The sequence below is a fragment of the Brachionichthys hirsutus genome, chromosome 3 (assembly GCF_040956055.1).
Source record: "Brachionichthys hirsutus isolate HB-005 chromosome 3, CSIRO-AGI_Bhir_v1, whole genome shotgun sequence".
Lineage (NCBI taxonomy): Eukaryota > Metazoa > Chordata > Actinopteri > Lophiiformes > Brachionichthyidae > Brachionichthys > Brachionichthys hirsutus.
Window position 1 is genome coordinate 5542650 of NC_090899.1, and position 26757 is coordinate 5569406.

Consider the following 26757-nt stretch of genomic DNA (forward strand, 5'->3'; position numbering starts at 1 on the left):
TGTAACACAGACAGAATGTAGAATATAGAATTGAGCTTGGAGTAAATTCCATCCTCCACACACACTAAGCTCAAGGCTGCTGTCAGGCTAGTGTGTGACTCCACCGTCACATGGCAGCATTCTGCTTCTATTTCTAGAAAACCTTTACATAACAAATCCTGGTGGATAATCAGAACGTCGTTAATGTCCAATGGACCTATCTATTAACTCCCACTGTCTGAACCCTTAAAACCGCTGCCTCTACATCAGTCAGGCTAAAACAATCACCCAGAATTTCTATCCTGCAAATGCCAGAGAGTGATGCATGTCGGTTGTAGTGTTTGCTTGCCGTGATAGAAGGCACATAAACCCATAAAGTCACGCACATAGACACATATGCCCGGAAACAAAAGCATTTCAAGCTCATGCGTACGCATAAGTCAAGACGCACCTCCATTCACACAAGAAACATGAATATTGGATTTCCCCTGTGTTGAACTGCATGATCCAGACACTGTATGCGTATGTGTAAAAGCACCATGATATATCGCTGTTGAAAGACAGCCGGAATGATGCCGTCTTGTTTTAACTCTCCAATATTAAACTGAGACAAAGAAAAGCTTGAAGCATCGTGAGGCGCAGTTTGCTGCCAGATGTGTGATAACAGCTCAAGTCATGCCGACAACAGTTTGGTTTGATGGGAGGAGCATGTTCAATGAGATGTACAGAGCAAACAGAAAAATGTATCTGCGCCATAACTATGCCGTCTAATGTGTAATCCCTCTTTCTTTTTCCCATCCCCACTTGTTTATGTATCACTCCCTCTCTCCCTCCCCCAACTCTTACTCCCTTCGCAGGTGACCTCAAAGAGTCCAGCTGATGTGGAATCCCAGGGTTCATAGTGCTTTCAAACTGTCTGCTCCCTTTCAGAGTCCGGGAAGTGCAGCCACACACAGACACACAGGAACACACACACACTCTCAACACAAGTGGTACGAGGCTGATATACTATTGTACATAAAGTGCAGACACACACACACACACACACACCCACAGTTGTTGCATTCACACAAACACACACACATGGTACACATGAGTCAGTATCCTTATCCATACAGCCAAGAGCTTGGTCAGTCAGTACAGTGAAGATAACTCGGACCAAGTTTGTATGGATGGGAGCGATGAATATACTGCTGATATACTGTATCACCTAAATAGACTTCAACACATACATGACAAATATAGAGGGGCTGATGTTTCATAATAAAAAAAAAGAAAGAAAACACAAAAAAGACGACTACATGAGTAGGTTAGAGAGACTTTGGAGAAAATCCTAATGATGTGTAAATAATTTAGTTTACAAAGAGCAGCATTTAAAACACAAGAAAAAAAAGAAAAAATAATACTACTTTAGATAAACACAGGACACTGACATTATTATTGTTATTATTATTATTATTATTATTATTATTATTACCATTAGTAACATCATCACCCTCATAAAGGGATATTACATTCCAAATTGTAAAATGGGAAATCACTAACTTATTTTAAATTTCTACTTAGATTTTAGGTGAAGCGTAGGGGGGGGGTTGCACTTTTATTCGGGAGGTTTTAATATTTGAGCTATTTTTTATTTATTTACTAATTTATCAATTATTTTCTTTATTGGGAGATGGGTGGGTGGGGGGGGGGGGGGGGGATTTGAATGGGTTGCAATATTTTGAGTTTAGAATTTTCTAGAGAAAACCTTTTGAGGGTCTGTTTCTGTCAGACTCTTGCAATCGAATAATTAAAATGATGTATTAATTATTACAGCAATTATATTTATTTCTAATTTATTGAATCCTGTTTTTGATCCACTGTCTTTTTAATTTAAAATAAAAAAAGTATCATACTGAATGGCCTAACGTGTTTTTTTTTTTGTTACGTGTTTGTTTGTGAGTGACAAGAAGAGTGATTTAACTTAACGGTTACTTCTTCCACAAAAATTCGAGAAATGAGAGCGCACATCCGTGTTTTGACCAGAGGGGGGCGCAAGCACAGCGTATGTAGCTAAAGCGTCTTCACCTGCATGAAGCTGATGTTCCAAGGTTATCACCTCCTGTGTTCGTCGATGGGAGGAGGCCTCTTCTGGTTATTATCAGCAGAATTAAATGCTGGATTTGCTTTATCATTGATTTCCAGGAAACACTCTTCCTTTGGAATAATTCCGGTGTTAGAATGTTTCTTCCTTCGTGTCGTATATCTCGGTTCAATTTGTCAAATCAAATCAAAGGAAATTAATTTGGGTATCCAGCAGCGAAGTTGTGCAATTGTACAATGCAATCACGAGAAGTACACACCATTGCAAGGAAGTACAAATGTGCAATTCTTATTTTTATTATTGACTGTAAAATATATTTTCCAACCTTGTGCAGTAGTTCCAAACGTCATCACCACTATTAGTGTAATCAGTCTAAAGTCCAGGAATTGACACAATCATGTGATACACCAAGTGCTTGTGTGTGTGTGTGTGTGTATCTGTGTGCGTGTGTGTGTGTGTGTGGGGGGGGGGGGATTAGCCATAGTCATCATAGAGTCCAACTTTGAGAACTGACATTATGTACGATCTGTAACATGAGAACATAAAAAAAAAAAAAAAAAAAAAGATGCTTGTTATGTGATCTTCAAAATTGTTAAATTGCTTTACTTACCGGTACTCATATTTGGTATACTGTAATTCGTAATGAGGGTATAACACTACATACTTAAGTAACATACCAATACTTAGTATCCGCCAATGTGCAGCATCTTTTTTAAGCATAGGAACAAATCAAACCACAAAATGAAATAAGACCATATTTGATATTTTATTCCAAAGCTTGTTTCTTGGTGATTTGTTGGGAGTCAGTATATCTGGTAGCCACGGCTCATTAGCGACATCCTAGCCTCACCAAACTTTACACATATACACACATATATATGCTGTTGCCACTCACGTGGAGACTGGGGGCAACCAGACTGACGGTACCCACTGAACCTGTTATGCTTCTGCAAACTGGATCAAGTTCTTTGACAAGCTCGAGGTTGGCTGTGCTTCCTGTCAGCGTGTAACTGTAACCAGTCACTTCTGGTTCACACGGATATGAAGATAACACTTCTCTCCCTCTGAAGCTGAATGCAGGGCAACTACAGGACAAATGATCAGCTGCCTGCGAAAGAAAGCACATGGAAAAGCTTTTTTGTCTGTTGGGGTCAAAGGTTACCAAAATCATTTTGGTGGGCAAATGATCTTGTCAGTATGCGTTATAATTATATGAAGGGCAGTTATTTTTAAAGAACTGGAAAGAAATGTGTGAAAAATGTGACAGGGGAAAAAAAAAAAAAACATTTTGTGGAAAGTTTTTTTACTTTTATTTTTCACATTTTCACCAACAAAAACACAAAAACAACAAAAATATATGTTTGTGCTTAAGTTCAGCGTCAAAGAAGGTAACATTATCTCAGAACTGCGGATGCATGTGTGTGCGTGTCAGCCAAACGCTGTCTCGCGTGGCGTGCTCGTAGGTCATCTGCGTCATCTGCGTCCCTCCTCCCGCCTCCCCCCCCCTCTCTCCTCCCCCCCCTCCCCCTCTCCTCCCTCTGCCTGCTCCTGGTCCACTCCGCACTCGTGCCGGCTCGACCTCCGCCTTTGCCCGGCCAGACACCCAGACAGGCCCCGCCGACTGTCGGGACACGAGCTGGGGACGACGACGACGACGACGACGACGAGAGACCAAGCAATTAAGCTGAGCAGTTAATTGAAAGAAAAATCTGTCGTCGTTTTTACTTGTTCTCCCCATCGGGAGCCACGTTTTTGTTTTTATTAAGAAACTTTGTCCTCGAGAGGAAGATGGAAACGTCTGCGAGGACGGCGTGACAGCGACTGTGGCTGCGCCCCTCTGAGCTCAACCAGCGGGCTGGGCAGACTCAGCAGGACCGTTAGATTGTCGTCGAGCAGGCGAGGTGGAGCCAGGACGACTCCGAGGACAGAGACTTGAACTAAATCCAGTAAAAACTACATTTAGGCTCTTCTGCCGGGTTCAACGACAACGTAAGTGCGTCTTTCCTCTCATGTCACAAAGTAGACGCGTTATTCGATTATGTCCGCGTGAGTCGGGGGGGGGGGGGGGGGTCGCGTTGGGCGCACGCGCCGCGCATCCTCCTCGCTCTGACGTCATTACGTATTCCTGTCGGGAATGGTCATGAAATTAACAGATATTTTTTGTGTGTTTTTAAACAAAACGACAACAAAATATATATATATATAGCGATTTACAGCAGTAAGAATTTAAAAGTACCATATTAACCGTGAATCTTTGTTTTGTGACGTGAAGACAAAGAGCCCCCCTCCCCCCCCCCCCAATGGTGGGTGTTTCGAAAGTAAAGTTTTGCTAACTATCTTCAGATTACACACATTATCTCTTCTCAACCGCATATAAAACACACACCTGGTTAATGTACACACTAATTATACGTTGAGACCATTTAAATTTTTTTTTTTTTTTTCCTTTATTGCGGTGAGTTGTTTTTGTTTGGGGACCCTTTCCGGTCGGCACCGCTGTGATCTCGATTTAGCCTTTTTTCCGCTATTTGTTTTAAGTAGAGTAAAGTTTAAAGGTTCAGAGACTGAACTCTTTGATGGAGTAATCCCTGTAGCCAGAGTAAGGCCTGGGGAACAGTGATAAACAGCTATGCTAAACCGGGTCAGGACTAATTCCAAACCACAAGATACTAATTTATTTCACACATTCTCAGATCAGGTTAATGGTTATACAGTATCTTGTCCTTCTACAGCTTCACAAGCTCCCCAAGCGGCTGCCTTCACTATCTTTGCACAACAATACCACAGTGTTGCTCTCCATGAGCCAGACTGGGCAACAAAAGGTCTTATCCGGAGGAGAATCAGCACGACAAAGCTAAACTCACACCTCCTGAACAAGCCCACTGAAATCAGAGGACTAATTACATCACCGCGGCAATGATTCATCAGGGTCACATATCAAGGTCACGGCCTGTGTCGGTTCTCAGTCATTCAGGTCGAGGTAAATCACGAAGGTCCAAAAAAACGAAGAATCGACTGGACTTGTTCGAGTGTGATTCTGAGGAAGCCTCTTGGATGAGAGTTGAAACGTCTTCAACTTGAAGTCGAACAGGTCCAGTCGATTATTTCGTCTCTGCTCGTCCTCGTCGATGTCACACGTGCTCAAGTTGTCCTTTCTTGTGATGAAACTGATCACCACAACAAGGCTGCTCGCACCACGATGAATTTATATACAGTATTCACTCATTTGAGGCGTGCGACTCCTGTGCGTCATAATTCAGCGTTTTTCAGTCAATAGGACAGACATGGGCAAACTAAGGCCCGGGGGCCAAATACTTGTTTGGGCTTTTTAATCCGGCCTGCTGAACTTGCCCAAATTATTTAGATATATATAGAAGTCATCGCTGCAACAAGTGAACCTTTGCATGTTTTGCTTGAAAAACATGTATTAAGAGATTGATTATTGTAAAAGTTGCATAATACTTTTCTTCTGATCGATTAATATGACTATACTTTTAAGCTCTAACCATAAGGTTATCAGCTTTGTAATATTTTATTGGAACAGCAGGACTGCTACAATATTCAAACCCAATTACCAATGTGTTAGTCAGCAGCGCGAAGTACCGCTGCAGATTTATAACCTGTTTTATCGTGGCTCTTCTCAGTGACGGCGCGACTGGGAGCTCATTATCAGAGTAAACCAATGCATCAGATTTACAGCGTGATGTCATTCCGTATCTGTCAATACTGGGCCTGACATGATAAACAAGCCTTGCCTCTGTTAATAGATGATGATGTTCTCACACCCTAGTGAGGAATATAATAAATCGTAGTTGTTAATTTCTCATTTTATTCATCTGAAGGACAGACTTTTGTCTTTTTTGCATGCATGCATGCTTTAAATGAAACAACAAGCAGTTATTGCAACACTGTGGTGAAACCTCATTTGTGTTTGATGCAACTACATGAGCTCGGCCTGCTGACTTTGCCCCGTTTTGACTTTGCCCTCTCTTGTGTGTGTGTGTGTGTGAGCCGGTGTTCCCTCTCTAATCTGTTTTTTTTTTTAAACATTGCCGTTCACATGGCTATGAGTAAATGTGTAGCTCTACACACACACACACGTTATTAGTGACTTATGCTCTGCTAGTTGTCGATGAACGATGTATTAGATGACAGTAAATCCATAACATGTTATTTATTCATGGGGGGGGGGGGGGTGAGAATGAGAATGGAGCAGCTGGTGGTTGGTGTGTTTACATTCTCCAAACATCCCTGGACTCTGTACCAGGTTCCATTGTGGTATGTTTAGGTTTTCCTCTGTGGCTTGCACCTTTCATCATTATTCTATTTTTAGAAACTACACTATGTGTGTTGTGAAAGGCACAGCTGGAAAGATATCGGTAACATCTGGAGATTGACTCCACCCGTCTGCAGCTGGGTCTCTGTTTACAATCGCCACATCCTCGTGAGGAAGAGCGAGGAGCCGGTGAAGGCGCTCCTCTTGTCCCACCCCTGCCCTGAGGCATGCTCTGTTTTGATTGGACCGCTGAAATGGTCAGAGTCTGGCGATACGATCTATTAGACCAATGGAAATTGTCGTGAGGAAAGCTGTGTTGGGAGAAGTTTAAAAAAAATGCTGAATTATTTTAACAAGTTGTAACCTTAAAAATATCATTTAAATCCTAAATAGCCTCCGCTCAGCAGATTTGTCCATTTTAAGAGAGGCGCATGACATATTTCAAAACGTTCAGTCGAGGGACACTATGAATAGTGAAATATTGTGCTACTGAAGGGGAACAATTGGCAAAATGACTTGGAAAAAATGTGTCACCCATCTAATCCGCCGCTGCCTGTGTGCTGAGTTGGGAAGGGAGCCGGGGAAACCCGGGATTCAAGCAGTCCTGCTATTCCAACAGGAAACGGAGGCTGTGGCTGAAGGACACTGTTTGGAAAAACAACTGACGTACTCAGCCGTGACGAGTTTCATGGGTCCTGTCAGAGGCTGCAAACAATAATGCGTTTTACATTTAGCATTGAGCCATCCATCCCATTTTTGGCATTTAAATAGTTTGAGTTCAGAGCACATTTTGCCTTTAATAACTAAATCATTAGGTGATTGAAGGATTGCCTTCCCCTCAGAGGTTGTGTGTTCGCCAGCCCGTCTGTGTGTCTGTCAGGAACTCGCATAAACCTCTTTACAGATTTTAATGAAACTTGTGGAATTGTTGGCTGTGTAGGAGAATCAAGGATTGATCGGAATTTCTTTCCTACTTTTTTTAAACATTCAAGATGTGTTTTTATTCCTATTTTCAGACGCTGCTGGACAGATTACCATAAAACTAGGTGGAAGGGTGGGGGCTACACACCACGGAGGAACAAATTGTACTCAGAAAAAATAATTGTCCAAGATGCCTTTTAACGCAAACATTCCAAAGATGTTTTAGTTTTAGCTTATCAAATGTTTCCGTCGTTATTTTTTCTTCATTTATCAAATAGTTTCGATGATTATTGGTCAACCAAACATCTTCTTCTCTTCTGGTCTTCCAGTTATTCTACAACAAACACAAGTAATTTCTGGATCAATCAATGAGTTAAAGATTTAGTTCTAATTAGGTGCTGCCTTCATCTAAGGGAGGAAGTTCCCCGTTCTTTAACCACTGTTCTAATTTCAGCTGTGCAGTTTAACGTTGGTGAAGGGAGGATGAGTCCCTCTCACGGTTTGGACTCTTTGGGAGTCTTTCCTGATCGCTGCTGGGCAGTAACGGGGTGTGGACGGGCGTGGGAGTGAAGCGGCTGGGGGTGAGTTGGGAGGCGACTCGTTATGGATCAGCACGGGGATTCCAAGGGTGGAGGGAGTAGGGCGTCCTCCCCGCTCCGCACATATGGACGAATCATGACTCGCGTCTCTCAGACGCTGGTTCTTGTTTTACTCTTCTGCCACTCCCTGATCTGAGCAGCAGAACATTCATCTCTGTGCTCTGGATAAAGAAGAGCTGTCGCAGCTGCCGTCGGCTGTTTGGGAGCGTTTGAATCTCAGTTTGTTGGTCTGCGTTTTCCTCCCGAACTTGGGCCTCCCTCCACGCTGCTTGAGTTCTGTTTTAAGCATTAGGGAAAAAAAGCGCCGGCCATGAGGCTTCCACTGGGAAGGAACCCGTTGGTACCCTGGTCTAGTTCTCTTAATTACATGGTGACAGACATTCCTAATCTCGGATGCTTTCCCATATTCACAAGCACTGCTTTAAAAGCTGTGGACAAATTCCACCTGAATTCAGATTTCAGGTGGAAACTTGTCTCCAATTCTTTGTTTTTTTTTTAAAGAAGGTGTTCTACTTCTGGAAGATGAGCACCTTTGGTCTTTCGCTCCAGCTTAATCGAGAGTGCATGCTTACGCTTGGTGTGTTCTGTTTTGCAGGATGATGTCACAGCTGAGTGAGTGGTTCTGGCAGGAGAGGCTCTGGTTTCCCGAGGGTCTGGGCTGGGCCGACCTGGAAGATCGGGATGGACGGGTCTACGCCAAAGGCCGGGACTTGTGGGTGGCACTCCCCATCGCCCTTCTGTTCCTCATTATCCGACAGATCTTTGAAAGGTTGGTCCCTCTTTTCATGCTATTTCTGCTCCTTATAGATGTGCTTTAGTTGTTAATTAAAAGGTTTACACCCCTTTAATTTACAATTTTTTCCAAGAGCAATTCTCATCTTCTTCCCTGGACTCCTGTCTTCTTTTTATATTCTTTCTCCTTATTGATTATCTCATCCTGGGATCCCTAATTTCATTATTCTACTCCAGTTTAATCTCCTGCTTTTTTCCCCTCACTGTAATTAAAAATTCTCTGTGCCGTGTCCTACTTTGTAAAATCCCATTCTTTCTATTGACTCACATTGTGTTTCACACAAATGCAGTGTTCCTGTTTCCAGCAGCTAATTCTTTCCATATCTTCCAGAGTCCCACTGAATGTTATCACTGCTGCCAAGAAGCTATTTCCTTTATTTCTCCCTCCCACCCAGTCCTAGTACATTATAAAGTTTATTCCTAGCCTCTAATAATGACCTCTTTTTCTCTGTTTGCTTAATTTAGCTCACATTTTGGGTAATTCAGAGAGTTTCCATGGTTACAACCTGTACGACACCAATACTTCCCCAATGTTCCACTGTCTCTCCGACATGTTGTCACCTTTTAATCTCAACAACCTTTGTGTTGATTGCAGGACGGTCGCGACGCCGCTGGCTTCTCTGCTCGGGCTGAAGGAGGCAGCACGAGTCAAGGCCCCTCACAACCCCACGCTGGAGTCGTACTACTGTAAAATGAGCAAACACCCGGCACAGGTAGATGTTTGCACACACAATGGGTAAAGGGTGTTGTTGGGACCGATCCTAACATCTGACCTCTGTTCTCAGGACTCCATTGCAAATCTTTGCAAGCAGACGGGCGGTTCAGAAAGACAAGTGCAGCGATGGTTCAGGAGACGACGGAACCAGGACCGGCCGAGTTTGCTCAAAAAGTTTCGGGAGGCCAGGTAGAAACCCCAACGTGGGCGCACGCACGCACACACACACACACACACACAGCAATACATTCACTTCACATGCGAGCATGAATTGTGGAGGCGGCGAGACTGAATGCATGCTTACGTGATGAATGAGGCTGCTGAAGCCAGCTAGTGTCGGCTGGCCAGTCACCCTGCAGCAGCAGCAGCTAGCAGCGCCGCTAGCCGTTAGCTAGGACTGATACTGATACGAGCTTGGAGGTGCACTCGTTCGTTAGCCGTCTGTTGATGCACCATTCCACCTCGTTTGATGTGTTCAACATGCAATCTATTTGTCGCTTCCTTGGTCATTGTCAGTGTTTGCTAAGGCTGTTCTTGTGGCTTTAAAGGGTTGTTTCGCCCAAATTAAAGGATGACACCCAGCTCACGGAGAAGAGCTTTCATCTCAACCGATTTGCACAGAAAACTTGCAGCCTCGTCACATTGTCCCCTTTTTGTTTGAAAATGTATTGGTTTAAAAAAAAAAAAAAGTTTTTTGACATTTAAAAGAAAGCAGTCAAATTTAGCATTCTATTAATGGACTAGAGAAGAACACTAAAGGCTAAGAAACGAATAGTAATATCTGAGAGATGTTGGTGGATTCCAGAGAACATTGACAAGTTTATACCTAAAAAAAAAGGGCCACACACAGAATTATTCAAATGTAAATGTATTTAAAATGACCCACAGTATTGGTTTTTTTCTTATTCTCATTTTGATGAATTGACCCTTCACTGTGCAAGAACTCATGTGTGGAAAAAGTGAATCAGGGTGGCGTGTGATGCTTGTGAGGCAGACGTGCATGTGACTGCGTGCTTGTGTCTCCCTCATGGTGTCTTTTGCTGTGTGCGCTACGGCGTTCCTGTCCTGAATCAATCTATTGTTTGTGCGCACACAACAAGCTTTCTGTCTCTCTCCTTACTTCCACCCGCTGGGGAATCTGTCACACCCTCACCGCCTCTTCCTTCTCTGCATTCACATTTTTTTGCTTCTGTTTCTAAATCTGCTGCTGCTGCTGTGCTGTCTGTGTGAAATCCCATCTGCACACCTGGCTGTAGAAGCAATGACCCCTGCCTCTCTCGGTTACAGGATATTAACTGGGCTGTGTGTGTGTGTGTGTGTGTGTGTGCTCATGTTCAGGTTTGACGTTCTTAGCGTCGTTAACCCTTCCTGTTGTTCATTCGACCTGCCGCTGTGGTGTGTTCTATGACTGTGGGGTGAGAATGAATGAATGAATGAATTGTGCGTCTGCTGGTTGAACATGTGTAAACTGTGTTTTCTCCATTGACTTAGCAGAAAGTGTGTTTGTATGTGTGTGTGTGTGTTCTCTTGCAGTTGGAGATTTACCTTTTACCTTCTTGCTTTCATTGCTGGCCTGGCCGCCCTCATTGATGTGAGTACCGCCATGTTAACCTTGAGTCCTCCTCCTCTTCCTCCTCTCATCTCTTCGTGTCCACGTCCTAATGCTTCCATGTTAGTCGGGCTTTTCCGCCTCTCAGAGGGGCGGCAGCGTCGGCTCACCGCCCTGCTCAGTCGGTTGATATTTATTACACCTCTAGAGCTCGGCTGGTCCATTCACATTGCGTCTGTCTTTCCAGAAACCTTGGCTTTATGACCTGAAGGAGATGTGGGAAGGCTTCCCTGTGCTGGTACGTCTCTGGGGTAGCTTCGTACCCTGAATGCATCAGGGAAACTTGATGCCCGTAGAACGGTCTTTGACAGCAAAGCAGAATCCAAAGAGGACATTTTCTGTTTGGAAAGTCAAGTCAAATTTTGAAATTTGTCTTTCCTGCTGTATGTTTTTTTTTCATCTGGTTGCTGGCGATATTGGAAATCAGCCTTAACAATAAAAAACAAGCCATTTTAAAGATGTATAATATTTAATAGGCTAAACTGTAAATCTCACATTCTGTTGTGTTGCCTTTTTGAATTGATCATCTTTTTCCTGTCCTTCAGACTCTCCTGCCTTCCCAGTATTGGTACTACATGATTGAACTGGGTTTTTACAGTTCTCTCCTCTTCAGTGTGGCCTCAGATGTCAAACGCAAAGTGAGTAAATGTAAATTTTGTTTGGAATGCAATTCACCCCTAAATTCAACTGTGGTGACTTTGAAAATACGAGATAGACAAAAGTATCTGTAAATGGAAGAAAAATGACTTTTTTGACCCAATTTTCTCTGGTTATCAACCAATAATCACGATCAAAAGGAAGACGGGGTCTGTTTTCACTGCCCGATGAGTGCGACATCTGTCGTGGGCCGTGGGTGGTTACTAATTTGTTGTTACACGTGTTTCAATGTGAACGTCTCGGTGAACTTTGCTCTGCTCAGCACAGAGGGGGGGGGGGATCTTGCCAACAAAGCATATTGTGTTCCTCCAGTACAAAACTATACTCGCTTAGGCAGGATTTGCTGCTACACACACACAGACCATCTAAAAACGTTTATATGTCCCCACGGTGTGTCCATTTACCACGTTTGTCTCTTCAGGACTTCAAGGAGCAGATTGTCCACCACGTAGCAACGATCCTCCTCATTAGCTTCTCGTGGTGCGTTAACTACATCCGTGCTGGAACGCTCATCATGCTGGTGCACGACTCCTCTGATTACCTGCTTGAGGTAAATGTCTTTGTATCACTTCACATGCACGGCGCTTTGATGAAGACTCTGGCAGGGAAAAACAGTCGACAATAAAGTGAAGCAGGGTGATTATGCTAATATTAATGGGGTCAGTGTGAATTGTCTCGTTGTATTTTAAGATGTCATTTATTTCTGTCCTGAGTTTTGATGCTTCTTCCATACCGGGTTTTAAGTTTTCTCTTGGAAATCTCAGGAACCATTTAGTTCGAGTCTGATCCAACACTACCCCCTTGTGGAGGAATCATGCCCTGCTGATCTTTCGTGTCGTGAACTTTCCCGTTAAAGCGATGTTCTTGCTGTCTTTGTCCCTCTGACAGTCTGCAAAGATGTTCAACTATGCCGGGTGGCGAAACGCCTGTAACTACATCTTCATCTTATTTGCTGCACTCTTCATCATCACCCGCCTGGTCATCTTCCCTTTCCGGTACACACGTTTCGTTTTTTTCAGTAATCTACATCTAGGTGTTAAAGATTACCGCGTCCTTATCCTTCGCTTCCTCTTTTGCAGGATTATTTACTGTACGTGGGTTTACCCGGTGACCGTCTACGAGCCCTTCTTCGGCTACTACTTTTTCAATGGGCTTCTAATGATTCTGCAGTGTCTGCATATCTTCTGGGCCATCCTCATCATTCGCATAGCACTCCGCTTCCTCACCAACAATGTAAGCAAACCTATACGTTTATAGCGCAGTTCAGTTTTAACTATTTATTGAGTAAAATCGAGGATTGTCAGCACTAAAATCTTTAGCACCCCCGCCTTGTATGCAAGTGGCCAAAGTTCAACTCCCGCTTGAATCCTGTGTGTCTGAGTCTCTTTTTTTTTTTTTTTAATCCTCTATTTTACAGGAAAAAGTAGATGATGACAGGAGCGACAAAGATGAAACGGACGAATCCGAAGAAGAGGAAGAGGAGGATGATTGTAAAAAGGAAATGAAGAAAAATGGGCCGGTGCAGAACGGTCACGCTGTTCACAACAACAATCACAGCAAGAGAGAGTGAAAGCAAAAAAAAAAGCTTCAGGACAAAAGAATGTGAGAAGGACTCATATCCCTCAGTGGGGGAGACGAAGGGAGGGATGAAAATAAGGATGAAGAAGGAGTGTGTGTGTAAGGAAGGGGGGGGGGGCATTCCATAAAATCTGAGAACAGCAGGTATCTGGAGAAGGGTTGACGCTGTTACATTTGTACACATCACAGATACTCTCACACGTGTACTTTTAGAGGGCACAGATATCCAGCGCATGATACACACTACGTTAGATGGCACGGGTTGTTTTGCTTTGTCATCAAAAGAATGTGTACCCCAGTCGATGTGCGATGTCGGTCCCAAAATGTCCAATGAGTTAGGAGCAAAGGGTGAACACGGGAGGGGGGTGGGGGGTGGGGGGTGGGGGGTGATGCTGCTTCAGCGTTAGCGTTCCTTTTTCTGCGTGCCTTACAGCCAGCCGGTGGCGGCTAAAATGACATTTTAAAGCTTTCTGCTTTAATTGTGTGTTTAATTTTGTCGTACCTTTTCTGTTTCCTGCCAAAAGAGAGAAAGCGAGTCTTCTTGCTTCCACAACAGGCCGTTTATTAGGCCCGAGCGCCTAACTGCCGTAATTTCCCCCTACTTTTCTTTCTATGCAATTGCGTAAATACTTAGCTCTCGCAACTTCTTTGCACAAGTATTCAGTGTCTGTAGTGACTTGCAGTCGGCCTGAGTGGAGCTGCTCCAGTGCGACGTGTGCCATTAATAAACGGAGCTTTGTAAAGTTCAAGGAGTAAAAAACAAAACTGTTTTTTGCCAGATTTGTGAATGAACAAGAAAATAATTATTTCTTGTTTAACTTCTTTTTAACTGTTCATTTCTCAACCTGGCATATTTTATAATGATGTGCTATTCCTGTTCCTAAACGGAATGGTTGTTTGGACGGTCGCTAATCCCCAGAGTGCGTAAATCAAATGCTGCAATTGTGTTTTTTCCTCTCTGATTTGGCTGAAGCTGTTTGAGTCAGAGCTGCGAATCATCCCGATGACGCCGCTCCCTGAAAACCGATGACTCAGCAAAAACCAGTGAGTGGGACGCCGTGTTGAAACTCGACTTACTAAGTCGGATGGAATGGCTCAGATCAACCGGTTTCAGATTTGACCAAATTAGAACCAGCTTTCTTTGAGTTGCCTTGGTAACCTGGGTCATCTTTGTTAAAACGGGTTCAACTTTTAACGTTGATCCAAGTGAATGATTTTGTGTAGGAAGCAGGTTTACATGACTTGTTATTTGATGAGAAGGGGATATAATATATTATAATTACTTTTCCAGATGTTCATGGTTTGCATTTTGAGACATGATGAATCATTTAAATGAGTGCTTAAATTTTTATTATCATACTTTAAATTTTGTTTGTACGTCAAGTGCCTTATATGTAACGTACGGGAGGCGCTCGCTTCGGTTTGCAGGTCCTCTGTTTTTTGTCACCCTCTCCTCCCAATGCATCACTTACCTCTCTCCTGTCCTCTTTCTAAACTTCCTTCCTTCAAACCTTGACACATTCAACCACACCATTCTTTTTTTTACTAATCCAGACCAACAAGCGGCCTCTATTGGCTGTGATACAGATGAAACAGCTGTGTCCTAATTACAGTGTTATTATTTCTGGTTTTATTTTGTGTTTTTTGTTTAATAACTATTGTTATTAATAATAAAAGCCAAGATGATGAATCACAATGAAATCACATTTAAATGTGTTTTTTTTACTTTATTCATATGTTTTTCATACGTCATGTGGAGTAACGTATCCATGCAAAAATCAACTGGCTCAGAAGTGCTGTTTTCTGCTTTGTGACGTTGCATGTTTCATCTAAACCAGAATAGGGTTTCAGCACAAGAAGAATAATGGGTAAAACTTCCAAATAATCAAGAGCAACATATTTGCAGAATCGCTTTCTCTGAACCGTGAGTAAGTGATATTTTTTAGCTGAAAAGTATCTGGTAACTATAATCGTTGCACTAAGGAAATGGAGTTAAAAGTACAATTCTTTCCTATGTAGAGTATAAGCACAGTATAAAATTCCAATAAACTGAAATAATTGCTAAATTAAATTCATGCATTTCAGCAAAGCAAGACTAAGTACGGTACTTGAACAAATGTATTTGGATTACTGTACTTCCATCAGTGGAAATCCTCCTATCCTGTCTTCAATCTCGTAAAATTAAGTTAAAAGTACCGTAAGTAAGGACGTTTACTCAAGCACTAACATAATTAGTGCTCATATTTTTACCACAAATGTTAATATTTGACTTCAATTAAATTTATCTAACAGTTATGGTTATTTTACATTGTAAATACTAGGATGTGTGAGGATTCTGGTACTAGGAATGGAGGTCAGGAGGAGTAAAACAGAGTACGTGTGTGTAAATGAGAATATTCCAGGGGGAACGGTGAGGTTACAAGGAATAGACAAAGGATGTAGAGGACTTCAGGTACCTCGGGTCAACAGTGCAGAGTGATGGAGAATGTGGAAAGGAAGTGAAGAATTGTGTGCAGGCAGGCTGGACCGGGTGGAGGAAAGTACCGGTATCAGGTGTGCTCTGTGATAGAAGAAGATGTCCCAGTACATGTCATAACTTATTTACTTAATTTATATTTTTCTAGTTTCTACTTTAATAACAAACCTGCTCAGCCAATGAATTTTGAGACTAGTGCTACACAAACTACTACTAAAAATCTCCATAACTGAACAACCACAAGAGTGACATTGAGCTGTCGTATGAATGGATCATTATTTACTGTCATATTATACTGAGAGGGGCCAACTTCAACTTGGGAAGCTTCTGTTGCATTTTCACAAGTAAAATGTAGTTGGATAATTCAGTCTATAATATTAATGGGAATTAATTCCAGTTTGTTTTGTTACAGCCACTCCATCTGTGGGAATCCGATTTACGTTTTAATTTGGGGTCATTGGGATTACAATGATGACAACGCTCAACGCACTATGAGCGTTGTAGTTGTAAGAAAAATACATTAAATGTATTTTTTTTTATTCAAAGAAAGATGACATGTTGTAAATTTTAAGTGCATAAAGTACAAGATTTTTGCTGTGACACAAGACTTTGGTGCGTTTGATAAACTCCACGCTTCTGCCGCCAGCGGGGCGGAGCTAAACATGGATTTCCCAACGTAATACGTCATTTGTATCTCGACTCGTGAGCTGTCCAATAGAAAGACGAGAAAAGATTACATTGATAGTTCGCTGTCCAATAGAAAGACGAGAAAAGATTACATTGATAGTTCGCTGTCCAATAGAAAGACGAGAAAAGATTACATTGCTAGTTCGCTGCTGCTGCAGCCTGAAACGCCATCTTAAACAGAAAGGGGGGTTTAAACCGGGTGAAAACAGGAAAAGGCGGTGCTGCTGGGGGCTCAATGTTCGCTCGTTTCTTTTAAAATATTGTGTTCAGTCCGGAACGCTACTAGTCATGCATTTGCGTATTTCAAAAGGAAAATAAAACCCCATATGTGAGGGGAACCGAAAGGCACTTAGCCTTTAGCTAGCTAACAAGAGGGAGGGGCGGGGACTTCGAGGACCCTTTTTTTTTTTTTTTTTGCTTCAGCAGAAGTTGTTTGTTTATGTTATTCCACTCGGACATGTCCTCTTCAAACCAAGGTAAAGTACAATAAAAGTATCAGTGACAATTTAGCCACGATGTTCCATGCAACTGTCAATGTGTTGGAGTTTTTTCTCTTGCGTAGCCACACTGGAATCTTTCGTAAAGATAGCGTGACAGCATCAGCTATGTTAGCCTAGCAGCAGAGCTAACGCCACAGCAGGGCTAGCTGGTTATTGCATTAGTTGTAGCTTGCTGGCATGCTAGCCTGCTTAGCGAATAGCTAGCAGTTAGTGAAACCTTTTGGTGTGTTCATAGAGCCACACGGGGGGTAAGTAAGAAATCAAATCCCTGTTAGAGTTAGCCGAGTACCAAAGTGCAGCTGGCTCTCTGTGCTGATATGTCTCTGTGTTTTGTAAGGTTCGTGTTGCTGCCACGGCTGGTATTTTCATCATTAATATGACGTTATTGTTCGTCGTTATGTCATGTCTTTGTAATAAACTAAAAAAACGTATTTAGGAATATGTTCAGCAATCTTACAAAGCAATAATAGCAATCATGTCTTTAATCAACAATGTATAAGTCAATGCTTCTTCTTCTTTTTTTTTATTACCTGTCATCTGTTACGTTTCGCCTCTGTGTTTATTAATAGAGTTACCAGAGCCAAATCTGGGGATGGGGGCAAGTGGGACCCAGGCAAGCGGGGGGACTGTAGTAGCAAAAGGGAGCAACAAGAGAAGATCTGCGTAAGTGTGTGTTAGTGTTGTGTTATCTGCATTACGTGAATGATTTACCCTTTTTATTTGACAATTATTGACAAATGTCTTGTGGGAAATATCGGTGAGAAGTTACCCGTATGACTTTGTTATGCTCACAGGCCAGACTTTGACGACGACGACGACGACGATGATGATGAAGGCAACAAGTTGTTCAGGTATAATGCGTCTCCGATTTAGTTTATAAGAGGCGCTGATAAAAACGGGTGTTTGTGTGACCTGTATTGGTAATGACATATATAAATCAATGTTTTCTCAGGTGTGACGATGAACAAGGAGGCCTAAACAATGACAAGGAGCGCTTCGCCAGGTAGGAGAGTGGCGAGAAAGGAAGCTTTGTGTGCGTGTGTGGTTTAGGGCAGGGGTCCCCATCCACCTGGTCCGCGAGGCGTTTGTTACCCTGCGGATCATTTCTAGAGTATTAATTATTTGATTTTGACAGGTGTTATATTTTGAAAATCAACCTGATTTTCTCCAACGTTAACATTCGTCTGTGAATCTTGACACGTGAAGACGCTTTTCTTGGTCACGTGATCCGGTACTCAAAAACCGAGAACTCGCGAAAATGAGTAGAAACCAAACGTCTTTGGAGCGCTTCTTTGCAAAGGAGAAAAGGCCAACTGAAAATACCAGGAGTTGTACTTAAAACACGGGTTTATCAACAGGTGACTCGTGCATCAAGTCAGCTCTGCATAATATGTGGTAACAAGCCGGCAAACGAGGCAATGAATCCTTCAAAAGTGCTTTACGTGACTCTTTTTTTCATTTGATTAACCCCCGGTCCGTGGCAGGAGGAGGGACCTCTGGTTTAGGGGAGCAATAATATTGATGTAACTTTTGCTCCCATGTTTATCTTCTTCTTCTTTCCCTCTCATGTTTGTTTTGTTTTGCTTTTTTTTTTAACTCTTACACGTCTTTTTACTTCGGTAGTGATCTTTTGGGCTTGTGTTTTAGTGGGTTGATTTCATTTCCAGGTTTTTGGAAGAAGAGCCGAGTTTTGCAGATAAGTTTTGCTTGAACCACTTGAAATATCAAAATTGAATGCTCTGATCAAATTCTAGTCTTGCTGGTACCCCAGTAAATTGTCTTTTTGAAGTAAAAAAATAAATGTCATTGCTTTATGTACCTGAAGGAATGTTTTATGTCTTTGTTCAAAGTAGCTGGTAATATTTTTTGACCCATTTCTGTTATTTGTCACTAACTGCCATGTTTTATGTGACTTGGGAAACGTTTTATTTTGATAAATGTTCCTCTTGAGCAACTTTCCTTTCTGTCTCTTTCTCTTCTCCCCTTTCAGGACAGCTGAAGGGTCTTTCTCATTCTGCATTTACTATCTTTTGTCACAACAACGGGTCTGGAAAGATCAAACCCCTCTCTAGTATCACTACCATTTCTATAGATCATTGACGACACATTATTGTTTGTGTGTTTATTATTTGTCTCACTTCTCATTCCCACTTCTTGTTGATTGACATAGTTGCATTGAAGCCATTGACTCTAAATTCGACTCCATTTTTTTTGCCCACCTGCCCATCTGTTTCTCCCATCTCGATCCTCTCCGCCTTTGCCTTCCTTCCTCCCTCCCTCCCTCCCTCCCTCCAGAGAGAATCACAGTGAGATTGAGAGGCGAAGGCGGAACAAGATGACTGCCTACATCACAGAATTGTCCGATATGGTGCCCACCTGCAGTGCTCTAGCAAGAAAACCCGATAAATTAACCATCCTACGTATGGCTGTGTCTCATATGAAGTCTCTGAGGGGAAGTGGCAATACCAATGCAGATGGGTCATATAAACCTTCCTTTCTCACTGACCAGGTATGAACAAAAGAGGAGGAGTAATATAGACATTGAGGACGGTTCTTTTCTTTTTTTTTTAAGGCACTTCTGCTTGTATTAAAGTGTAATAGTCTCAATATAGTAGTTCATCTCAAACCCTTCTGAGTTCATTGAAAACGAGGTGAAAGACGAGTGCTAATATCAAGTCGATAACTTTTCTCAGGTGGCAGTTGAGGGGAATTTTCTGCCTTTGCGGTTGCTGATGCAAACTAAATTTGTCCCTCACACAGCTCGTAAATTACTGATGAATTCCGGCCAGAAAACACGGTGCAAGTGAAACACCTGTTGAGCAATGTGCATCTGTCCATCGGATTTAGTTTCAAGAGCATACCTCAGAAGCCGTTCAATGTCTTTCACGAAACACTCTACACACCGCCGAGTACTGCAGCTTCGCCTTTTGCTATTTTGGAACTTTAACGGTGAATTAATCCCGCTCATTCTGTGATCAGGATTAATTAATTATTCATTTTTCTCAGATGAGGATACACAGAGAAGCATTTAAAAATTACCTCATATTCTTTTCACACAATTTTATGTACACAGCTCCCAATCTCCCGTGGGGATATTTTTTAAACATTTCATTAATGCGGTTAAGAATAATTGCACCTAACAGGGTCAACTTGTATAACTCCTTTCTAACTGAGTTTCTTCAATGAATTCTTCTCTGTTGCAAGGAGCTGAAGCACCTCATACTGGAGGCCGCCGATGGGTTCCTGTTCGTGGTGTCATGTGAGACTGGCCGAATCGTTTATGTCTCTGATTCCCTAACGCCCGTCCTCAACCAGCCGCAGTCCGAGTGGCTCGGCTCCTCTCTTTACGATCAACTGCACCCAGACGACACAGACAAGCTCAGGGAGCAGCTCTCTACCGTGGAGAATAACAGTACAGGTGCAATACGATACATCATTTAATTATCCCCACGGGGAAATGTGTTGCTCCGCTCAGCTGCGGTGTCAGAGGAGAACGTACAGACAGAGTGAGCAGTGTTAAGAATCGGCATGCTGCTGCACGCTGTCATACACACTGAGCAGTGCACGTACGTACACGTCACGGCCATACTGCTATTGCATAGCGGCTTAACATACTGCACTGAACTTGTAGTTCAGATGGTTTATTGATAAGCTGAATGAACAAAGGCAGGATTTGAGTTTTGTACCAAAACAAACATGATTTGTATCGAGGTACGAAGCATAAGTAGATGCTAAACATGCAGACGGTATTATTATTTTTTATTAAATCATTATTTTTAAAAAGTGCTGGCATAGAATTACTTCATGATTTAGTCAATTCTGTTTGTTTTTTCCTTTTTAAAGGAAGGATGTTGGACTTGAAGACGGGAACCGTGAAGAAGGAAAGTCAGCAGTCCTCAGCCAGAATGAATATGGGAGCCCGTCGGTCATTCATCTGCAGAATGAGGTGTGACTTATTGCATGCTTAATTATATAATTCATATTTTATACTTGTTTGTGTTTGGAGTGTATATTATATGAATTAAATCTCAATGTGGTCAGTTGTCTGTGTGCACTTGCAGGTGTGGAACTTGTCCGGTAGAACCTATGTCCATGAACAGATTGAATTTCCTCAGGAACAGAAACAGGTGACAAAACAGATCGTCTGTTGCGTCTTAAAAAATAAAAAAATAAAAAATTAATCTTCGATTACCGCGCAGAGGATGCGTATACCCTGAGCTTTTTTTCTTTGCGGACCTCAGGAACGGTTTGGGTGCCGCCAAGGAAGGGGAACCCCAGTTTGTAGTGGTCCATTGTACAGGATACATAAAGTCCTGGCCCCCTGCAGGTAAGAATATATATTCTTTAATGCTTGGTGTAAGAGCCTATAAACAATCCCATCTTGAATAACTCTTATTATGAGTTATTGTTTGTGTTTGTATTATAGGAGTATCATTAACAGACAACGAAGCAGATACCACTCAGGGGAGTCGGTACTGTCTCGTTGCCATCGGGCGATTACAGGTATGATCATTGCCTTGTCTTCAGAGATATTTTTAGGTGTTTCCAAAAAGATAAAATAATATTTGGCCTTTTTTATCAGCAATGTTAAGATTAAAAAGCACCTCCACTGGTGGTGTTAGAGATGCGTATCCGTCTGAAAAAGGGGATTCAAATTGCTGACTTGCACGACACAAGCTATAATAAGTCTTATCTGAGTGAATTAAGTCCAATGTTTGCTTGTATGGAAATTATCTTTCTGCCTGTAAGCTGTTGATTTTAAAAGATAATTTGTATGATATTTGATTAAGCACAGTTTTTTGTGTCTTTGGGATTAGTTATCATATAAATAACCAGTTAAATTTGAATGTAGAAGATATACATAAATTACATTCCTAACCGTTTGTAGCTTTTTATAATGAACTTGTTTTATCCTGCTGTTTAAAATAGTTTTGTCTTTTCCGTCCCTAAGGTGACTTGTTGCCCAGGTGACACAGACATCAACAGTATCAGTGTTCCAGTTGAGTTCATCTCACGCCATAACTGCCAGGGCATGTTCACCTTCATAGATCACCGCTGCTTGGCTGCCGTCGGTTACCAGCCCCAGGTATCACTCGCAGCTGAAGGAAATGTTGGAGACCGGGACTGTTTACCAGACGGCCTTCATGTCCTCTGGGATAATCGTTCTCGCTTTGTCTGACGTGTGTCACAGGAATTACTGGGGAAGAATATTTTAGACCTCGCCCATCCTGAAGACCAGGGCTTACTGAGAGACAGTTTCCAACAGGTAGGACTAAAGCACACGCAACTATCAGTGCTGTGAGGGTTAGCGAAATGATCCATGTCATTTCATATTTCTATTGAAATGTATTTCTTATGAGCATCACCTCTGACAGAACGAGTTCTGAGAGGTGATCACTAATACTTGCTTGTTTATTTGCTTGAGATACTTTGAAAAAGTTGGTAATTGATGTCCATGGCATTTTATGAACGGTTGAAGGACGAGAAAAGTCTTCCATTTAAACGTCTTTCCAACATCATGAAAATGAATAACCCAAACAAAATGAGACGGATCAGCCTATCGGGTGGTGTCGTGTGTTGGTGAATGGAATAATGATAGTTTAGATCTAGATGAAAATGGAAAATCATATAGTCCACACTGTGTGAATTGTTTCCTAGGTGGTGAAGCTGAAAGGCCAGGTCCTCTCGGTGATGTTCCGATTTCGCACTAAATCAAGAGAGTGGATCTGGATGAGAACCAGCTCCTTCACCTTCCAGAACCCATTTTCAGAAGAGATTGAGTACATCATTTGCACCAACGTCAATGTAAAGTGAGTCTCTGCACTCACCCTAGGCTGATTTTACTGGCACCAGTCATTATGCAGTCTGATCAAATACAAACGCATTCCGCTGACGTCGTGAAAAGTGACTTGTGAACGATGTCCCACCCCCATCCCTACTTCCTCTGCCCCAACCTCCTATAACGAACCACCCACTGATCACTCTTTTCCTGCTTCCCACCGCTCTACTGTACCATCTGATCCTTGGGCAGTAGAAACTCAACACAGGACTCCCTCACTCCCATTTCCTCCCCGGGGGGTTCACTGCCCCCCTCCCTGGGCCAGAGCAGCCCAAACTGCCTTCCTGTAGTGCTCAGCCATGAGCAGGTGGCCACCAGGTGAGACCAGGCCTTGTCTGGCTGTCCCTCCCTGCATGGGAGAACGGGGGTTTCTGCTTCATGGGACATTATCTTTCTACAAACTACAGCACTAGTGGTATTCCCCCCCCCCCCCCCCCTCTTTCTCTCTGGGTAATTCCTGTCTTCATTCCCCTGTCGTATTAGAGCTGGTAAGAAGCATGTCTGACAGCTGTCTGCTTGTAGCTGATGGCGAATTTGGTTTAATGAGGATTAGCTCAGCGGTGTAGCATGTCAGTACTGTTGTATGTATTTGCACAACAGATGCTTCTCTCCTAGATGTTGCCGCTGTCTTTGTGCCTTGTCCTTCATTTTATCTTTCATGTTGCCATGGTGACCGGTGGTGGGTTGAATGCTGTTTCGTCTGCAGGTGTTTGGGATATTTCACTCAACAGTGGAGGCCATGAAAATGGAAATTGGACTATTTCATTAAAGCCGCCCCTTCTGTTTCCATTTTCAGGCAGCTGCAGCAGCAGCAGCAACAGGCCGAGTTAGAGGGGGGCGGAGCCAGAGACGGCCTTTACGAGGCAGGACCAATGGCCCTCTCACAGGTTCGGCCACGCGTCGGATTGGAGTGCAGCATTTATCGGGACTATTCGATGCAAACAGTGGCAGGATGTTGACTGTCTGCTCAGCAGGAAAACGTGGCCTGATGTAAAGTTCCGCTGTCACGAGTGTCAGCTGTAGCAGAGCAGCTATACCGTTAGCTAGCTGTTTTGAGCAGCACATGCGTCTAAATCTCCTCAGGAGGAAAACCGATAATGTGGGGTTTCTCCGGGTTCCCCGGTTTCCTTCCACCTCCAAAAGCATTCAATTTAGGTGAATTGATTACTCTGATTACACACACACACAGGTGTGTGTGTGTGTGTGTGTGTGTGTGTGAGCAGTCGTGCTGGTGACATGTCCGGGGTGTACCCCGCCTCTTGCCCGTGGTCAGCTGGGATAGACTGACAAAGCAGCTGTAGATGAGACGTCTCGTCTACCAGAATATATGGATATAATAATTGATGTCATCATCAAGCTGATGATTATTGGATGCATAAATATTACAAACACATGACATGAGGGAAAACTGTTAGGGTTTTCCTTAACCCTCCCCGGTTCTTCTTCTCCGTGTGGGTGTGTGGTCAATAAAGAGGATTTGGGTCATGATTAAGATATTTATATAACATGCAGATCAATACAAGTTGGTTCAGATATCAGCGCTGAGGTTCGATCCTGCTCCGTGTGTGAGTCTCAGGTCCGAACAAAGGGTCGCCCTCTGCGTCCGCGTCTTTCAATGTCCATGAGTCCGGGCCCCTCCAGGTGGGGGTCCCGCCCCAGCCAATCTAATCCCATGTTTATCTGTGTTGTGTGACATCACTGTTGTGATGCGTTCAATTGAAATCAGTCATTAAAATAACAAACTAAATGTAGTGCGTTCCTAGTGGTGTCGGCATGTAATTACTTTGTGGAATCCCATCTAAATACGGAAATTCTCTACAAAACCATTTGCCTAATTCACTGTTTAGACATTAAGGTAGTTATTTCTCCAGCTCTTGATCTAATAAGCACCGTGGCGTGTGTAAGGCCTCAAGTTCATCCGTTTCCTAAAATACAGTCGATCCATTTTGACATGTGGCTGCTTGATTCAGATGCCGGGGCAGCCGGTCGCAGCAGCGGGCCCGGACCACAGCAAGACCCTAGAGAAACCAGAGCTCTATCCTTCCCTGTTCCAAAACCCAGATCAGACCACGGTTCTACCTTTGGCCCCCACCCCCTCCACACAGATCTACGCTCCTGCTGGCAGCTTCCCCACTGCCTATTCCAACGATGTATACAGGTAGGGTGTCATCCATGTACGCCAGAAACTAGGAGCACGCCTGTTCTTCTGTTGTCTTTATAGATCTAACGTAATTTGGTTATATTGTTACCTTAGTTAGTACAACAGAGCCAACCACAATGACCAAGTACGTATGGATCTGACGATAATGGGATTGTTATCCTCTATGTATGAATTACGACAGGGATTAATCACTTTTGTTGAAATGAATTTATCCACTAGTTTGCATGACGAGAGGTTTTGCTCCTCAAAATAAATCTGACGAGTCTCGTGTTTTCTTTTTACTTCGGATGTTACTGTCTCGTGCAAAAACAGTTTTTTGCTCCACTGTGGGGGAATAAATGTGAATAAATGCTTCCCACATCCGCTTTAAAAAGGTGCAGATACTCAAATGGATCGTAGTCTCATTCAAAAGTACTGGTAGGAGGTTACGGTGCGTGTCAAGTTGACTTTTAATGTCATTACTCTATTTGCTGCTAACCTGAATCAAACGCGTTTGACACCGGGAGCACTTTTCATGTTCTAATTGTCTCCTAACGGATGACGGCAAACAAAGCGCTTTCTCTTGTCACCTTTGTCTGCAGGCAAGCCAATATGACTGCACAGCTAACGCCACATATGGCACAGCCGGGCCCCTCGGCGGGGCAGATGCTGGCTCAGATGTCTCGTCAGAATGGAGTCCCACACTCAGTTACTCCCTCCAACACGGTCGCCCCCCTCCACGGAGGACCGACAGGAGGAGTATGGCCCGGAGCTGGAGCTAGACCGCAATTTAATAACCAGGTAAGCCAAGTGCAGCAAGTTTAATTGCCTGATTGGGTTGCCATGAACCCTGACCCCGCCCACTCAGCAGTAAAAAAACTGTCACTCTTCCTCTTCGTCCAGCAGACGGCTCCACAGGCAGCGAAGACTATGTCGCCACCGTTTGGTCGCATAGGAGGGTTTGGAGGCGGCTCTTCCAACTCTTTTGACCAAGTGCCAACCGGCGCCTCTCCCATCACGACCGGTGGCGCCAACTACACGCCCATGAATGTGCACGCCAGCCTCAATCCCAACGGTTATGGTAAGTTTGAAGAATCTACATCTTAGTGTGATGCTAGTGCGTCCTTCAACTTTCTGCACTTTGCACCAGATGGCTCTCTGTCAGGGGCCCAGTTCCCCCCCCATCGAGCAGCGGAGGCACTGTGGCCCCAATGGCAAGGTCAGCATCACTCCCAGAATAGCACAGAGCAGCATCCTCAGCATGCTCACAGCAACCAGCAAGACATGTTTCCCGTGAGTGATCCAGTCCAGAACTATTTTCCACCGATCGCCGTATTGTCCTCTCCGTCGCTCACAATGAATGTCCTTGTCTCTGAATCAGGACGTGCTGTCCATGCTGGACCAACCTGCCAACTTCAGCAGCGACGACTTTGAAATTCCAATCTACCCTTCATTTGCCGAGTGACCTGGTTAACGCTGCTCAACTTGTCTTCCCCTTCGTGTCGACTCTTTGCGCCCGAACCCTCAATCTTTCTCATCATTAGCTCTTCTGCTCCGGAGAGAAGCACTCTTCCCTTGCTTTGCATGCCTTAAATTGCACTGCCAAAAGCCGGTTAAAGATTGGGGACATATAAGAGGTAGAAAGTGCAGGCTTTTCTACCGCCTTAACGATTATTTAATGATATTCCAGCCATATTTGGGAGCATTCCGTAGCTAGCATTGCCCAAAGCTAAAAACAAAACAAAACAAAAACACCCTCACTTGCACATGTATAAAGAGCAAGCGCACCGTAACGTCAGCCACACTTAAACGGACCGCACCGAAACGCAGCACAAGAGCTAACGACACACAAAGGCCTTTTTTATTCAGGAATCTCCTAGTTGTTCTCAGGCATTGATGAAAA

At 43.3% G+C, this 26757-nt stretch overlaps 2 protein-coding genes across 2 annotated transcripts; both read left to right on the forward strand.

Moving 5' to 3' along the window:
* Positions 1 to 3611: 3611 nt before the first annotated feature.
* On the forward strand, positions 3612 to 13549 carry cers2b (ceramide synthase 2b). The gene is made up of 11 exons (XM_068755849.1): positions 3612 to 4054; positions 8457 to 8630; positions 9249 to 9366; positions 9439 to 9557; positions 10902 to 10959; positions 11165 to 11215; positions 11523 to 11615; positions 12056 to 12184; positions 12523 to 12629; positions 12714 to 12867; positions 13052 to 13549. Exons 2-11 carry the CDS (start codon positions 8458 to 8460, stop codon positions 13202 to 13204), a joined length of 1155 nt encoding a protein of 384 aa, XP_068611950.1. The 5' UTR covers positions 3612 to 4054; position 8457; the 3' UTR covers positions 13205 to 13549.
* A 3283-nt stretch (positions 13550 to 16832) lies between these two features.
* Positions 16833 to 26372, forward strand: arnt (aryl hydrocarbon receptor nuclear translocator). Its single transcript, XM_068754562.1, has 19 exons — positions 16833 to 16851; positions 17445 to 17538; positions 17670 to 17726; positions 17828 to 17878; positions 19171 to 19384; positions 20080 to 20293; positions 20719 to 20821; positions 20937 to 21002; positions 21117 to 21202; positions 21302 to 21378; positions 21827 to 21961; positions 22067 to 22141; positions 22534 to 22685; positions 23511 to 23601; positions 24685 to 24872; positions 25457 to 25655; positions 25761 to 25935; positions 26005 to 26147; positions 26236 to 26372. Exons 1-19 carry the CDS (start codon positions 16833 to 16835, stop codon positions 26317 to 26319), a joined length of 2223 nt encoding a protein of 740 aa, XP_068610663.1. The 3' UTR covers positions 26320 to 26372.
* The last annotated feature ends 385 nt before the right edge of the window (positions 26373 to 26757 follow it).